Consider the following 16,851-nt stretch of genomic DNA (forward strand, 5'->3'; position numbering starts at 1 on the left):
AAGAGTTCCCTTGCCCTCTGCAAAGGCTCGTTCCACACTCTTTGGGATCAAGTACTCATTCTACGCAGAGTGGGCAAAAGACACACGTACTCTCCAGAAAAACCCCAGACTTTGTAGAAAACCCGACCCCGGAGGGAGAGCAGCTTGGGGCCCGGGAAACGGTTCAGTTCATACATCCGATCTTAGGTCTACGGTATCTAAAGACGTGCCACGAATTTTCTTTTCTCCTAAATGTACCAGCACCCATCACCGTTTCTATTCTTGCCCGTGTTCCTAAAATATGCTATTCTAGCCTTTCTACCTTCGTGCCTGCTTCAATGTTTCTCTTTTCTCGTCTCCACTAACATTTATCTTTCTGAAACCCCTCCGAAGCTTTATCTCCTCCAAACTAGTAGTTACCCAACAAACCGATACAACCCAAAACTACTGGGTCCTACTCTGCACCAGCAATCGTGCTAGGTGTGCAACTTGAAGGTGTGCAAAAAATAACTCAAGATTCTGCAACTGACCATCATCTTACAGCAGCAGTAATGAGAATCTCCAAAACAACTTTATTTCTACGTTTCAAAATAGAGACCGCACGGTAGAGCTAATATTCTGTCAGCTCCCACTGTGCCCTCAGCTCTCGCCCTCTCTCTACACGGAGTTGCAAATGCAGGAGGCCACCGAGGTCACACACGCGGATGTAGTACAAGCAAACACTTTGTCTCATGATACTTTTTATTTTTCCTCATTGATTTTCATTGATTTTTCCAAAAAATTTTATAGTAGTTTTAGATCACTGACATTTAAACATTAGGAGTGGAAATGTAATTGCAGATTAATAATTACAGCTTCTTAGAAATATAAGCTTTAAATATATCCATTCCTTGAAATCTTGCCATTTGCAACAACATGGGTGGAACCAGAGTGTATTATGCGAAGTGCAATAACTCAGAGAAAGATAAATATCGCATGATTTCTCTTATATGTGGTATTTAAGAAACAAAACAGATGAACACAGGGGAAGGAAAGGAAAAATAAAAGTAGAGAGGAAGGCAAACCATGAGACTCTTAACTGCAGAGAACAAGCTGAGGGTTGATGGTGGGGGCGGGGGGGTTACATGGGTGATGGGCATTAGGAGGGCACTTGCTGGCATGAGCCCTGGGTGTCGTATGGAAGTGATGAATCACCGGGTTCTGCTCCTGAAACCAGTACTACACGGTATGTTAAATAACTTGAATTTAAATTTAACAAAATGTATCTCCACTTGTCAACCACTTGGCTTATCTTTACAAAAATTAGGTAGAAAGCCCTTCTTCTCTTTCCTGAAAATTTAGTCCCTAAAGCAGGGCTGTGCCTGGGCAGGAGGACAGGCACCACGGTGGCCCACAATGGGGTTCTGGAGTGGGGACAGTCACAGCAGTGGCGCTGCAAAAGATGCTGGGGCAGGAGTGGGGTGAGGGCAGGGTCCGGATGAGGGCAGGAGACGGGAGCCTGGTCACGTGGGAGGACGGGCGGCAGGTTTCTCAGCGTCAGATAAGGGAAGCACAAACAGAGGGCGACAACCAGAGGCGGGGTCGTCTGTACACGGGGTCAGAAGTGAGCACGGAAGGGAGCTCACAGAAATGAGCATGCGTGTAAATGTGCACAATGTACACACACGTGCACGTCACTTCCGTGCAAACACGTATTTCCCAGTGGGGCCCACGGAGACGGAGGAGAGAAGTCACACCCCACCTGCAATGAGTTCAGTGTGTTCTCTTTCTTCTTCCTTTCCTTTTAAAATTTTTTTTTGATGTTTATTTATTTTAGAGAGAGGCAGAGTGCAGAGTGCAAGCAGGGGAGGGGCAGAGAGAGAAGGAGACACAGAATCCGAAGCAGGCTCTAGGCTCTGAGCTGTCAGCACAGAGCCCGAGACGGGGCTCGAACCCACACACCACGAGATCATGACCTGAGTCGAAGTCGGACGCTCAACCGACTGAACCACCCAGGAGCCCCTTTTTTAAAAATTTTCTACATTTATTTATTTTGAGAGAGAATGTGCGCGTGTGTGTGTGCACACAAGTGGGGGAGGGGCGGAGACAGAATCCCCAGAAGGCTCCACGCCATCAGCACAGATGAACCCACAAACTGTGAGATGACAACCTGAGCCGAGATCGAGAGTCGGATGCTCAACTGACTGCACCACCCGGGCATCCCTTGCGTGTTCACTTCCTAAATTCTCCACTAAAAGGGACGATGACTCTGCAGAAAAAATGGCTCACGGCAGGACTAAGGCAGAGAGCATTCAAGACAGGCCTGGAGTATTTTGTTGTTCTGGAAAGTAAGGAAGTGTTCCAAGTTAATGAAGACATGTCAAAGGACCCATGAACCAGACTGAAGGAGTTCCCGCAGGCCAAGCCTGGGCCAATGCAAACATCAACACCGTGATCAGTTATAACCCAGCAAACGACGTTAAGAATCACGCGTCCACACCAATACCAAGTTTGAGGAGGAATGGGATATGTGGTCTCAGAGCATCTCCTCACAAAATACTAATTACCAGGAAAAAAAAAAAAAGTCCCTTTACAATGGAAAAATCTAAGAGACCACCCTTCCATCCAGGGATCGATGTTGACCTGAACAGCACCAGTAACCGGACAACCTAAGGTGGCGTGTCAGCTGACGGGGTGAAACCAGAGCGCGTCATCACTTCTGTGATGCTCCCGCTAAAGATACAACACCTACACTTAATCATGTGACATCAGGTAAACCAAAACCGAACGACACTCTTGCAAATAACTGACCTGTAATTTTCAAATGTGTCAAAGCCGTACAGTCAAGGGAAGACTGAGGAACTGGTCCGCTCTGACGGAGACCGAAGAGACATGGCAACAAAATAAAGTATGATTCTGGCTTGGATCGCTGTGCCACACAGGACACTACTGGGCCAACTCACAAGCCCCGAAAGGACGGTGCCGTAAGTGCCCGTCAATCCCCTGGGCCTGATGGCTGTAGCGCGGTGTTCTTATTCACAGGAAATACACGCCAATGTATTAGGGACAATGGGGCACCAGGTTTGCAAATTTCTCTCCGACACCTCAGAAGGAAATAAAAGTTCTTTGCATTGCACTTGAAATATACTCTAAGTTACAGACCGTTTTTCTAAAAAAAACTTTAAACAGGAAGCAAGACAGGAGTATGGCCAAATACTGCCCTTCACATCTGACACTGCCCGCAGTGTTACTGGCTGAGCAGTTTTATTCAACAGCAATAACCAACAATCTCAAAAGACATCGAGAGGACATCTACCAACAGTCTCTTGTTATCAGTCACTGAACTTAAACGCAGGGCTCTGACACTTCACTGCTCCTAAGGCTGCACGTCACTCACCACTTTCTGCCTTGTATGTTACCGCTGGAACTTTGTGCCCTCACAGGTTTTTTTTTAACTTTTTAACTTTTAATTTTCTTAATTTAAATGTGATTCAATTTTAATTGTTTAATTTTAACTTTTAATTCAATTTTAATTTACCTTTACTTTTTCCATTTTAATTTTCAAAGGTGCTCTACATTTCAAACAATTCATTTAGCACCCTTGAACAGATTTCCATCAGGAGCGAAAAGAGCCCTCAACCTGGAGTCCAGAGGCCTAGACCCTACCTGACACATCCCTGCCCAGCGATGGGCCCTGGGGAACGCCACGGGGTCCTCACCTGTCACCTGGGGAGAAGTTTTACGTGTACATTTCACAGTACGAGGAGGTAAATGACACACAGCACCTGAAGGAGCTTATCTTATCTCAAGCGCTACATAAGTGTGACCAACTGCCCCTAACAAGGAGCAAGCCGGGAGCCGACAGCACCAACAGGAAACACCGGGGCACCCGAGGCGGAGACGCTGAGTCTCAGTGACTGAGGGCTGCTAAGTGCCATGCTCTGCAGGGGGAGGGGACGACAGGGGCCACGGAGGGTTGGAAAGCAAAGGGGGTGACTTACTGAGTATTGTGCAGCACGGTCTGGACGAAGGCGGGGTTTGTCTCCATGGACGCCGTCACCAGAGATGTCAGCAGAGACCAGTACCAGATTGCAGAAGCATCTGAGACTGAGACCCCAGACTTCTTAACTCTCTGAAAGCCAACAGCCCTCAGACCATGAATTCTAGTGTCACATCCATCGCTAAGACAACGTTTTATGTTAATCTGGACATCTGTCAAGCGCAAACAACAAATTCAGTATTGGATTAAGTTCTTTAGTTCAGCAAATGCTAGGCTCCCAACTAAAAGCAAAATAGCAATTCACATTTTGAAAAGAAAATTCTGAAATAACTCTGATACCAGAAATAATGTGTACAATGCAGCTAGCATATAATAAACTCGTCAAAAAAGCATCAACCAAATTAAGGAGTCATAAGAATAATGAGTAAATTTAAGGGCGGCTTAAAATCTTTCCATTGCAAAGTTTCTTAGAAATTTACGTGTCTTGAAAACTAACACAAAGATCATTTTTTAAATCCTGACTAAATCCATGGTAAGAAAACTTCTACAGCTAGGGTTCTGAAATTTCGATTGAGTTAAAAACAGGAGCTTGCTCACAGCAGTTGCGAGAATTTATTTCTGATAATCAAGTCCAAACAGAGGACGCAGGCATGACTCACTTTTAAGAGGTGTCACAATTTCTTATTTGGGTTGGAGAGGAGGAGGTGAGAAGTTAAAAGGGACACAACTTAGAGAAAAGCCCAGCACAGTGAGACAAGAAGCGTCTACTCCAGGAGCTGAACTACCGCTCTGCCTACGGGCAAGACACAAAGACTCTACCTCCCTAGGCCTCAGTTCCTTTGAGCAAAGTAAGAACACTTCTTTTGGCCCAGGAGAGCATTAGAAGAAATGAGACAAAGCATGAAGCATTCCGGCTCCCTGAATGAAAAAAGCCTGGAAAGAAATCACAGAATTGTGATTATTTCCAAAATGCTAGGTGTGACACAAGGTTATAATATTATAAAAATGGAAACAACCTAAATGGCCAAGAATAATGAGCTGGTTAAAACTAAGGCAAATTCTTACAACGCTAAATAAAGGTGTGCAAAAACACGCGGTAGGACAACGTGCTAAAGAATTACAAACCAGCGTGGAAAGCATATCGCTCGCCATTTTTGTAAATACGCACCCACAACCCTATATTTTTAAAAGGTGTGTGTGTGTGCGTGTGTACACACATGTTTACACACGCACACACACGCGCACATGCACACACACACAAGAAAAGATCTGGAAGGTTCCACACTAACACATTCACAGTGATTATCCCTGGGTGGTGGGATTTTGAGTAATTTTTGCTTATATTTTGTAGTTTTACAGTAAGGAAACAAGACTATTTCTAATTAAAAAAAGGCTTCTATAACTTTTAAAAACACCAAATAGATGAAACAATGTGACTCTCATGTGCATCACGAATAGCTAACCAAACCTACAGAGAGAATCTAACGGTTTCTCCACTTTAGAAGTCTTCCCGCTAAAAAATACTCCTTCTTCCCTCCACCCCAAACCCCTTAATTAGAAGGACAAGGTGCACCCTGGCTGACTCACAGAGCTGGCTGATGTTGGCATTTTCCAGCAGCGTCACGTAGCCGGTGACATTGCTGGGGATGTGCACGTCGCGGACATCCTGGAGCTCACCGACACTCCTCCCCACAGCCACGGTCACCTGCTGCGGCATGTAGCTCTGGTCTGTGGCAGCCACTGCGATGGACAAGTGTCTAAGCACAACATCTGGCTTCATTTTTAAACTGGAAAACACGGGAGCAGAAACTGCAAATGTTTACACAGGTCAGAAGCGGCAGCATTCACAAGTCCCATCTCCAAGACCTTGTCTTTGATGTCACCAAAGACTCACTGTCCTAAAAGCAACCAACTTGAAACGCTATTAGTTTCAAAGTCCTTATGGCCTCTCATCTCAAAAATTCCTTTCGGTTCAAGATTAATCTTAAATTTCCTCTTAAGCTACTAATACAGGCAGGAAAGTACAATACGAACATCCTAAAAAACATCGCTTTACCTGAGAAACAAATTCTAAACTGCATCCAAAGAACTGAATATACTCCCTCGGCTGTAAGTTAGATGGCTAAAGGTCACATATGCTCCCTATGAGAAAACAAGACGATTATTTCTATTCCACCAACTGAAAGGAGCCCATCCTCTGAAGAGACAGGAGAAACTTGAGAACCAGAAGCATCCCAGCTGATAGTCGTCAATTCCACCCCCCGGGTTCCTGCTCATCCCATCCCCTCGCTTCCTCAGCGGCAAGATAGGTGCATACGGGTTTATTAAATGCACAGAGAGCATCTTAAAATGTAAAATCGCATCTAAGTACTTGCCCCTTGTGATATTAATTTTCCTGAGAAACTAGCGAAAAAGATCTGAAATCAGTATCACAAGATATTAGTCAAATACTATTTTCTCCCCCCAAATTCCAAGTAAAGGGATTATCCGTGTTTACGGACAGATGAGCCCGGCAGCATCATTTTACAGGAGCCCCTGTACTTGATTCTTATGGCATGGAAGGTAATTTTGAGCGCACTGATGAGATGGGCACGCGGGTCGCCCAGCAGCTGGTGTGGCGCCACCCACCGGATCCAGTGTGAGCGGGCACTGCCGTCCGACTGCCAGTATGACGCCGTGTCTCCATTTGTCATCTTGTCGATGTCCGCGGGGTTGGAGGACGTTTCTATGTAAGCGTAGCACTTTGCCACCGACTTGAGTTTATCCATCTCAGGGCTCCTAGTTAGGTCTCCAGGGCTCTCTGCAGGGAAAATCAGATTCCATCACATGACATCTCTCTCACAAAGGGAAAAAAGGGTCATTTAAAATACCTAACACAAATATGCTTGGTACCTTGGTCCTCGAAAAATAAGCGTTCCTTAAAATCTTCTTCCGAAGAACCAATATAAAAGCAGAAATTGGCCACACTGCTCCGTGAGCCACTGCAGTGCAGCCCCAGAGACATGAGCAGAACCACGCTGAGGGCGGAAAATGGAACCTTACGGTCTGAACTCACGTTTCCTTAATTGTGTGTGAGATTTTTTAACCCACTCATTTGTAAGCCACCTGTGTTTCTGAGTGAGGCCTGGTCCTCCCCTCAACTATTTTCTGTGGAGCACAAGTCTTCTCACCAGTTTGTATGTTGTATGACGTGCCCGCACGCACGCGCATGCACAGAACAGGTGATGTTTACTGAGTGTTCCCTGTGAGCCACTTTTCTATACATTGTCTATGTTCTAATTCAGTTTAGCAATGAGGAATCTAAGGCACAGAGAGTTAAGTAACCGCCCAAGGTCAGAGCCAGTAAAAGATTAAGTCTGTCACGATGTGTTACAAAATACGTTTTTATTCCCTGAATATCATTCGTCTTTCGACTCTGCTTATATTTTCTGCTGTACAGAACTTTAAATCTGCATAAAGTCTAATTTATTAATCTCTTCTTTTGTAGTTTGAGTTTCACATCTTGCTTAGCAAGGTGTCCCATGTCAAGCGTTTGTACAGAGCAGGACTACTTGCCTCTAGCACTTTACGGTTTCTTTTTCAACGTTTATTTATTTATTTATTTATTTATTTATTTATTTAGGGACAGAGAGAGACAGAGCATGAATGGGGGAGGGGCAGAGAGAGAGGGAGACACAGAATCAGAAACAGGCTCCAGGCTCTGAGCCATCAGCCCAGAGCCTGACGCGGGGCTCAAACTCCCGGACCGCGAGATCGTGACCTGGCTGAAGTCGGACGCTTAACCGACTGCACCACCCAGGCGCCCCTTTACGGTTTCTTTACAGCTGAACTGTTTGATCTACCTGAAATTTGTTTCAGTGAACGGAATGGATGAGAATCTAGCTTTATTTACTTCTCCAAATGGCTAGCCAGTTGCCCCGACCCCGCTTGTTGACCGATTCGCCTCTCTACCTTGTACAAAGCAATGTGACTGTACCTGGTACCATATTCCCACACGTACTTGGGGCTACTTCCTGACTCTATCGTGTTCCACGGACCTGTCTGTCCACACTGTCAAACTGCCGGTGTCACGGAGGGAGTCCGGGGTGGCCTTCCGCATGTACTCAACTACTACTCACAGAGTATCTACCATGTGGCAGGCACAGTGCCCGGTGTTAAGGATAATGACACAAATGAGGCAGACAAAATGCAAAGAAATAATAACGCTGCAGCTTCAGGTAGTAAGTGCCACTTAGACCATTAAACCGACAAAGGTGACGGTGACTAGAAGGTGGAGAATGGTACGGGTCGGGGGGCATTAAATTAGATGGGGTAATGAGGAAAGCCTTCCCCGAGGTCACATCTGAACAGAGACATGAATGAGAAGCCAGTTGTGCTAAGAAGGAAGGAAGGGAGGGAGGGAGGGAGGGAGGGAGGGAGGGAGAGAGGGAGGGAGGGGAGAGACAGAGAAAGCCAGCAGACCACATTCTTATGCTACAGACTGGCTGCTGTTCTAGTTTTCGGAAGAGAAGGCAGGGAGGAGGGTCTGCTCACAGCGCATCTGGAAGAAATGACGACAGAACGCGGTCCCACAGCCCCCACCACACACGTGCACATACCCTTCTCCTTCTGTACCAGCTGGTCCAGGGACTCCTTCAGAACCGAAACCCTCATGGAGCACATGTTGTTGCAGTGGTCCAACATGGGGCAGGGGACGGCCATGCCGGAGAGCCGGTTGCGATGCAGGAAACGCAGGATCAGGGACGCGTGAACACCCAGGCCCTCCTTGGACTCTGAAAATATGTCTATAAAACCTAGGCAGACAAAACCCAGTTTGGGTGATTCAGGAATGCGCCACAACAGTGTTCCCACGCCCCCGCCGGTGGCCTACCTCGACTGGCTGAGTGAAAAGCAGCCATTATGGGTCTTTACTGATACTCTAAGTTTTGATCATTTAAAAATCTAAGCAACTTTTAAGAAATGAACCAGTGGTAATCTCAACTTAAAAATTAATTTCATGGGACGCCTGGCCGGCTCAGGTGGTGGAGCACATGCCTCTTCACCTCGGGATTGTGAGTTCGAGCCCTGTGTTGGGTGTAGAGATCACTCAAAAATAAAATTAAAAAAAAAAAATTCCTTTCGTTTAATAAAATTTTAGAAGACTCTGAATAATGATTATGTGTTTCAATCCAAACTTTAAAAAGGTATAAACACCGAAATACTAACCAGAAGTTCTTAAACGTGTTGTATAGACAGAACTTGGGCTCAGGATAAAGTTTATCATCTCTGTGAGTAAAAGAGTAACTTTTTATACGAAACTACAGGACACCACGATGACGACGGTGCAGCCACCACCCTGACCACGATTCCCGGTGGCATCTCACGGCATGCAGGCTCTGGCCCCCACTCCAGTGCTCTCTCCAGTGCAGCTCCCTGGAGTCTGCCCACTCCGTCCATCCCTCTGGCCTCAAAATCTCCCATTCGTGCTGACCCACCCACGTTTCCTGAGCGGCTCTCCCAGCCGTCCTCTGTCTGGCATTAACCCAAGCAACCTTACAAACACACAAGTCACACAATGTCTACCCCTGTTTAACATCCTCCCATGGCTCTGCATAACCTACAGTGAACACAGGTGCCCATAACCCAGTAGTAAGTGGAGAGAGGATAAACACGGCACCTCTTCCCAGAGCTCAGATACACTCGTGGGTTTGGGGGAAATTTCTTTTCTTTTTACTTTCCAATGAATCATAACTGGACATGACAAAAAGTACCTATGTTACAAGTGTACTGACTGATGAACTTTCACAAACTGAACACCTCGTGTATGCAGCACCGAGCGCAAGACCCCAAAAGTCTTAGCAGAAATTATTTAAGTGTAAAACAAACAGGTTAGGGGCACCTGGGGGGCTCAGTCGGTTAAGCGACCGACTTTGGCTCAGATCATGATCTTACAGTTCACAGGTTCGAGTCCCACGTCAGGTTCTGTGCTGACGGCTCAGAGCCTGGAACCTGCTTCGGATTCTGTGTCTCCCTTGCTCCCTAACCCTCCCCCGCTCGCACTCTGCCTCTCTCTCAAAAATAAACAAACATTTAAAAAATTTAAAAAAAATAATAAAGTAAACAAGCAAACAGGTTACATTCAGGAATGAAAACTCTGCATTAATTTTTAAGAGAAAACACGAGACTGACGAGAATTTATGTGCTGGAAGTGGCCGATTTTCACTACTCCCTCCACACAAACCCTGGAGACACGGGCTCCATTTCCCAAGACTCACCAGTCCGTGCCACCCCTGCCCTCCTTGTACAGTGTCTGTTCCCTGGGCAGACTCCACGGCAGCACCACCCTCACGTGATGACACTGCTGATGCCACACCCACGTGCTCAGCACCCACGTGAAAAGGCAGACAGACTCTGGCAATGGGGACATTCTTCGACACATGGAAACAGGCAGCGGACGTGGCAAACGCTTAGCGCCAGCACAGTGAGATGTGAAAGGGACAAGTTCCGATCTTGGTCAGAAAGAGCGACAAGGAACAAATCCCACAACAGGTGAGTCCAGCTTACCAGGGTTTGTCCTAACACTGTGAGAAAACAGTTTTTGTACACTGGAGGTTGATAGAAAATTTTGAGTAAAAAGTCCTAGTCACCACCCTGCTATGTAAGCACGTTGGGCTCCGAGCCCCGAGTCTTTCTAATTCTATCTCCCCTCCCCCAGTCTCCCAGAACAACGGTGCACTGAGTAGTATTTCAGGTGGGTTCCCTGGTCTTCGCCCCTTCCTCCCCTCCCCAACATCTGCTTGAGGCGTCCACACACAGCTCCCGATGTTACCGGTGCTGGTAACGCACACGTGGCAGTGATACGGAAATGCCGAGATATGACTTAGCGAAACGTAATTCAAAGCACACTTTTAACTGCCATGAGAGTAGGAAAAAAGTTAACATGTATGGACTACCTACGACGCTATAAAGATGACACAATTAGGGGCGCATGGGTGGCTCAGTTGGTTAAGTGTCCGACTCTTGATTTCAGCTCAGGTCATGAATTCCGGTTCATGAGACTGAGCCCATGTCGGGCTCTGCACTGACGGCGTGGAGCCTTTTTGGGACTCTCTCCCCACCTCTCTCTGCCCCTCCCCTGCTCATACTCTCTCTCACTCTCTCTCTCTCTCTCTCTCAAAAATAAACATTTTTTTAAATCCAAGATTATACAATTGAAGACAACTTGAGGAAGAACGGAAAGCTGCATTCTTCATCAATATACACACGTCGTCCTTTCCCAACTCAGCACGCCCTCCGCGGTAAGTCAGAGAGGTCAAGGGCAATCCCATTTACATCGGTGCGTCTACCAAGTCTACCCGCCTCCACCGCTGCTCCCGCCAGGCTCTGCGCTACATGTTAGGACACCGAGAGCACACGGTAGGAAAAGTTCTGAGACAAGCTGAGGGTACAAGGATGATAAGCAAAGTTTTATTCCTTTGCAACTCAACTGTTTTCTCACTGGAGAAAAAAGAGGGTAACTTAATTTTGATTCTGTCTTCGGAGTCCCTAGAAGAAACCATACAAAAACACAAAGTTTTTTCCGAGGGACAGTCTAGAAGAAGTATTGCTTACTTTCATGCTGTTTCTATTACTACTTAAATTTCAGAGTGGTAGCTTTCAAAAACAAACAAACACTGGGCACCTACCATCTACCAAAGATACGTTAAGTGTGAGGACACAGCAGAAATAAAAGGTCCCTGTCCTCACGGGGCTCAGAGTATACGAATAAAGACAGACATTTACGGATAAATGAACGATTAATTAATTAATCACAGCGCTGACATGAGGCAAAGACAAAGGCAGGATACCAAGAACACACACGTGGGGCCAGGGACGGCTTCTGGAGAGAGTGAAATAGATACCCACTAAGGAAGGCAGGCTCACGACAAAAGTTCCTAAAAACGGCAGATCTGCTCAAGCATCGCTGTACTGGGGACCCAGAGGGATGATTACACAGAACACGGACTCCAACCGTGGGCTTAACAGACACGACTGGAAAAGCACGTTTATTCCATGGCACCCTCAGCCTGCATCATGACAACCCACAGGACAGCAAAAGCACCCTCCGGCCTTCAGCACTCAGATGACAGCCTTACCTGGGACCAGAGAGCAGGCCTGCAGTTGCCTGATGATGTGGCCTAGCTCCCCCTGGAGGTTAGCCCCACTGGAGTTCTTGAGGGCCTCCAGCATGTTCTCGGCATCCACTGTACCATCACCCTCGGCGTCAAACTGGGCAAAGGCCTACAACACAAGAGATACAATAAAATCACGTCTGCTCCAAATGATGGATACTTTGCCGCTGGTGACACTGTTGTGGTTGCAGGAAGAGTCCACTGACATCATTCAAAGACCAAATAAATTCGGGATAGTAAGGCACCATGTATAGACGTATACTACGTGCACACACAAGGTTACCCTCTCATCTTTTTCATGGGATTAACCCCCTTTTCCCAAACAATTGCAGAAAGCAACCTGTGCAACATTTTCCAACTGGTTACAAAGTGCCAAACACAAAGCTAGAATCAGAGACTTGGCTTAGAGCAACACCTTGGGTTAGCCGGGCTTTTCCTTTCAAACACTCTTTGGACGCAAGACCCAACTTGATTTATCAACTCCACAGCCCTGTTTTCACTAACCTTTAACCGTATTCTCACTTGCTCCCTGCCCTTGTCGGGCCATCTGGGGAACTGGGTACAATGTGGGATTTGGTCTGAATCCTGCTCTGTCACTAACCAGCTATGTGACTGTCCACACATTCCTTTATCTCCAAAAGCCTTACCTCCTTGATCTGAAAAATGCAGCAAATATTACCAAACTCACAGGCTGCTGTCTGGATTAAGTAACATTTGAACAGAGTCCAACACAGTGAAAGCTTATCAGAGTGCAAAGTGTCTCCTTCTCCTTTCTAACCTGCACTGTCATTCCCTCTGTGTCCCTGACACCATTCCCTCTCACATTCTACAAGACTCCCCTCACCTAGCGACTGTCCCAGCTCCCCAGAACTCAATCTCTGCCGCATTAGTGGCTTCTCTCTTCCTGACGATACACTCACGCACAGACATCCCTCACCATGAAATACTTTGAGAGTCTCCCCACCTTCTTTTCTAGGTCATTCTCTCCCTTCCTTCAAACTCCTGCCTTTTCCTTATTTCCCTCCGTCATGAAATGTGGAGATTTCCCACTGAGGTTTCATGACTGATACAAGTACCCACTGCTGTCACGGACCTCTAAACGATGCAGTGTTTAACAGGAACGTAACAAATCCCAGTGTTCATGTCTAAAACCATGGGCATTCAGTGCAGGACGGGGGACAGGTCAGAGCAAAGTGTGAGAGAAAGCTGCCGCATTCTCTTGGCCTTTCCTCAACCTCGCCAGATTATCCAAAAAGTTAACAGGATCAAAGACTACAGTAATGAAGAAACAATGTTCAAAAGAAGAAAATACCTTCTTCTTTTCTGATTAGACCCATAGCTTACTATGGAAGCTCCACCCCAAAAGGGAAAGGAATGGAAGGAATGAGAAGAAAGAGACCATGATGGACAGAAGACACTGCCTGTGAGGACGGACGCAGGACCATGGTCTTCAGGGTGCAGAACAGGTGGCTGCAACGGGCTGTCACAAGAAGGGTCAGCGAGGATTAAGGTCGTGAGATAAAAGTCAGAGAGAAAAGCTCCTCACGAAGACGGACTCGTCGGTCGCCCGTGGGGTATAAAGACGGCTGAGGGCCTCCGGGAAGGAAGGCCCAGGCCTCAAGGCTTCCGAGCGAACCACAAGCAGCCATCACGAGTGTCCCAACAAAGGCATTTACCTCCGCCTCCTCCCGAAATCCCACCAAGACAACATTACACAGGGATGTTTTCCTAAAGCACAAAGACAGAAGCAAATATCGTATGATGCAATAGCAACAAAACTGTGGAAGCTGAGAAACAAACAGACGCCTAGTGAACACCACTGTCTGCAAGAAAGAGGCCCCTGAGCCGGAAGCGGGCAAGCGGAGACACAGGCTGCTTCGCGCTGAGGGGCCCAAAGCCTTCTTAGGACCCGGCAGCAGTGGGTGCTGCCGAAGGTGGAGGGAAACCCGTGGGAGGTCTGTTTCGGAAAGCAGTTAAAGCAGACTGGATAGACGCCAATCTTAAGGAATCACCATGGGTTTCTTTTTAAGGGAAAAGCGTGACAGTGAGATTGTGTGTTTTTTTCCAGAGTTCTTACCTTTTAAAGACACATAATGAAAGATTAATCAATGAAATATTTGTGGCGGGAAAGATTTGCTTCAAAATAATTTGGAGGAGAAGCAGGTGGAGTTTAGAGTAAATAAAATTGGCCTTGAGTTGGTAGCTGTTGGAGCTGGTGAACAGGTCTGTGAGAGTTCATTCTATTCTACTCTTACCTCTATTTTCTCAGGTTTAAAGCAAACGAACATACAAACGTAACAGGTCTCCAGATCCTCTCCCCAGTCAGAAGCTGGGGTGCGGGGCTGATTTCCTCCAGAGCGTGGCACAGAGTCTCCGGACTAGGAAATACCAGGCACGGCTGAAAGGGTCAATACAGTACTGAAAACGGGGCACTAATGCCCAAGGGTCAAGGTCTGTAAGACTCACCCCTCCTCTAGGGCTCTCCGACTGCTGGCAGCCAGTTTCACACTGTCTGGGCAAGACACTGGGGGGCTCTTCTCTGGGGGTGCTGGACAAGCCCCTGAGGACAGACCTGGAGACACTGGCACTGGAGGGCGCCCCCCGCAAGGGCCCAGCACCTTCCAGTGAGGCTCAGCTGTCAGTAAGCCAGACGCATGGAGCCCCCACCTCTTTAGTACCCTGCTCTTTAACGTGAGTGGGGGCAGCCCAGGACCACTGACGTTTGAGGAAATGAATATGAAACACAGAACAAGCAACGTGGAGAAAAGAAAGGAGAAGGAGACAAGACCGTCAGAAAGGTGATCATCAGTATCTTCAGACAAATATTTAAAAAAAGATATTTTTAATACCACTTTTACTAAGGTGTAACTCACATACCGTCAAACTCACCCTTTTAAAGTGCACAACCTAGTGGGTTCTAGTATATTCAGAACCACCATATATCAGCAGCCACCACCAGCTAATAAAAAAGACACTGTGTCATCATGAAAGAACAGGAGACTACTATTAAAGCCAGTCTATTCAGAATGTTTTCATAAGCTCCTGCAAGTTAACATATCACAGCAAAACGAAAATCTTAATAGATTTTGGAAGAGAAATCTCAAGAGGCTGGAAGTTCAGTTGACTGAGGTGCCCAGAGAGTACAGCAACAAGACAGAAGGACGGAAACTGGGAAAGAAAAGAGGAAAACAACCAGGAGGCCAGTCCCGGAGCCCACTATCCAAACACTCGGAGTTCCGGAAGAAAGGGGCACAGACAGCACAGGGAGAGAAAGGACAATTGTTACGATTCGAGGGGATTTCCCCAAACTGAAGGATGTGAGTTTTGAAACAGAAGAGGCTGAATACCCTACAGGTGGATAAAGGCACACGGTGCTGAGACTTCACGCCGCTGAGCAGAGAGAAGTTCCTACTTGCAGGGAGGAGACACAGCGTCCATATCAGAGGCCGGGAACCAGAGGCTAATTCCGCAGGTATGCCGGGAGATGGAAGGCGATGGGAGCTGGGCCCTCCACATATGGGGGGGGGGGGGTCCTCTCTAACCCCAAAGTCAGCATGTAGCCAAAATACCACCAACTGTGAAAGAGTGGAAAAAGACATTCTTTCACACACAAGGCTCTCAAAACACAGACTAGTTCATGCTCCCTTAGTCAGAAAGCGACCAGAGGGTGTGGTCACCTGAATAAAGACCACACGGAGAAAGGGGAAGAATGGGGTCCAACCGAGAGAGTGGACGAGTCCCTGGGGTGCTGCACAGCACACGTCCAGAATGAGGCAGGTCGGAAAGCTCTGGAGAAGATGAGTCTATGCAACTCCTTCCTGTGTGCTCGAACACACTGAACGTGTGAGAAGACGTTCAGGAAACTGGCAGAGAATCTGGAGTTAAATTAATGACAGGGACCAAAAAGCACCAATTCAGTTGTTAACGTGGGAGGAAAGACGTATAAGGAAAAGCAGCAGTGGAATAAATGGCTCAGCGACACACACGATTCATGTCACCTTAATAACACACACACCGAGAGCGAACTAAACACAGCAGACACACTCTGCCGGGGACAGGTGTGTGGATGTGGGTGAGGACAGGACAGCGAAGGCCAACTAAGGACTCGTGCTCTGTGGGGGGAGTAAGATGGCCTAAAAACTGACAACTCATAAAGTAATGTAAACATGACATCTGGTGACTCTCGGGGACCTACCAGCACCAGCTGCAGGGGCCAAGTGACAACTCGGGGACAGTGAGACACTGCGTAGGGGCGCGGACGACCCATGGGCTCTATGCCGCGTGAGTGATGACAAGGAAAATCAAAAATTCTGAGTGTCTGCTGCAGGCACAGGATAGACTGCATCAGTGGTTTTACAGCTTTTTCAGTCACGTAATATTCCTCCTCTGTAAACACTGGATGTATCAACCACAAATAAGAGTTCTGGGACAACCGGAAAGGCGTGAATATGGACATCAGATGACACAGACATGAACTGACATGGAAAGGCGAAGGCCACGGACTGAAAAAGTAGGCTACGAAAGAATATCAGAGAGCAGTCTCACGATAGTTTTAAAAAACCAAATATACACACTTTGCACATTAGTACAAAGCCCCAGACACACAAATATGAAAACACATGTGTGTGTGCAAAATAAGACCTGAAAGCATAAGTGTTTGCTAATGGCAGTAACATGACAATCTGCATCGAGGGGGATTTTTAAATATCAGGAAATGAGAACACAAGCCTGATATAAAAATCG

At 47.0% G+C, this 16,851-nt stretch overlaps 1 protein-coding gene across 4 annotated transcripts in view; it reads right to left on the reverse strand.

Annotated features, from left to right (window-relative positions):
- The window catches only part of ZZEF1 (zinc finger ZZ-type and EF-hand domain containing 1), a 103,166-nt gene that overhangs the window by 74,240 nt on the left and 12,075 nt on the right, over positions 1-16,851 (reverse strand). For all 4 annotated transcript variants that reach the window (XM_023243635.2, XM_023243633.2, XM_011288812.3 and 1 more), the window contains exons 2-6: positions 12,073-12,217; positions 8,557-8,751; positions 6,587-6,758; positions 5,546-5,745; positions 3,960-4,170 (exon numbers count right to left, since the gene is read on the reverse strand). In XM_023243635.2, coding sequence (XP_023099403.2) covers positions 3,960-4,170; positions 5,546-5,745; positions 6,587-6,758; positions 8,557-8,751; positions 12,073-12,217 — 923 coding nt within the window. The remainder of the gene's footprint in view (positions 1-3,959; positions 4,171-5,545; positions 5,746-6,586; positions 6,759-8,556; positions 8,752-12,072; positions 12,218-16,851) is intronic.

This window comes from Felis catus, chromosome E1 (assembly GCF_018350175.1).
Source record: "Felis catus isolate Fca126 chromosome E1, F.catus_Fca126_mat1.0, whole genome shotgun sequence".
Classification (NCBI taxonomy): Eukaryota; Metazoa; Chordata; class Mammalia; order Carnivora; family Felidae; genus Felis; species Felis catus.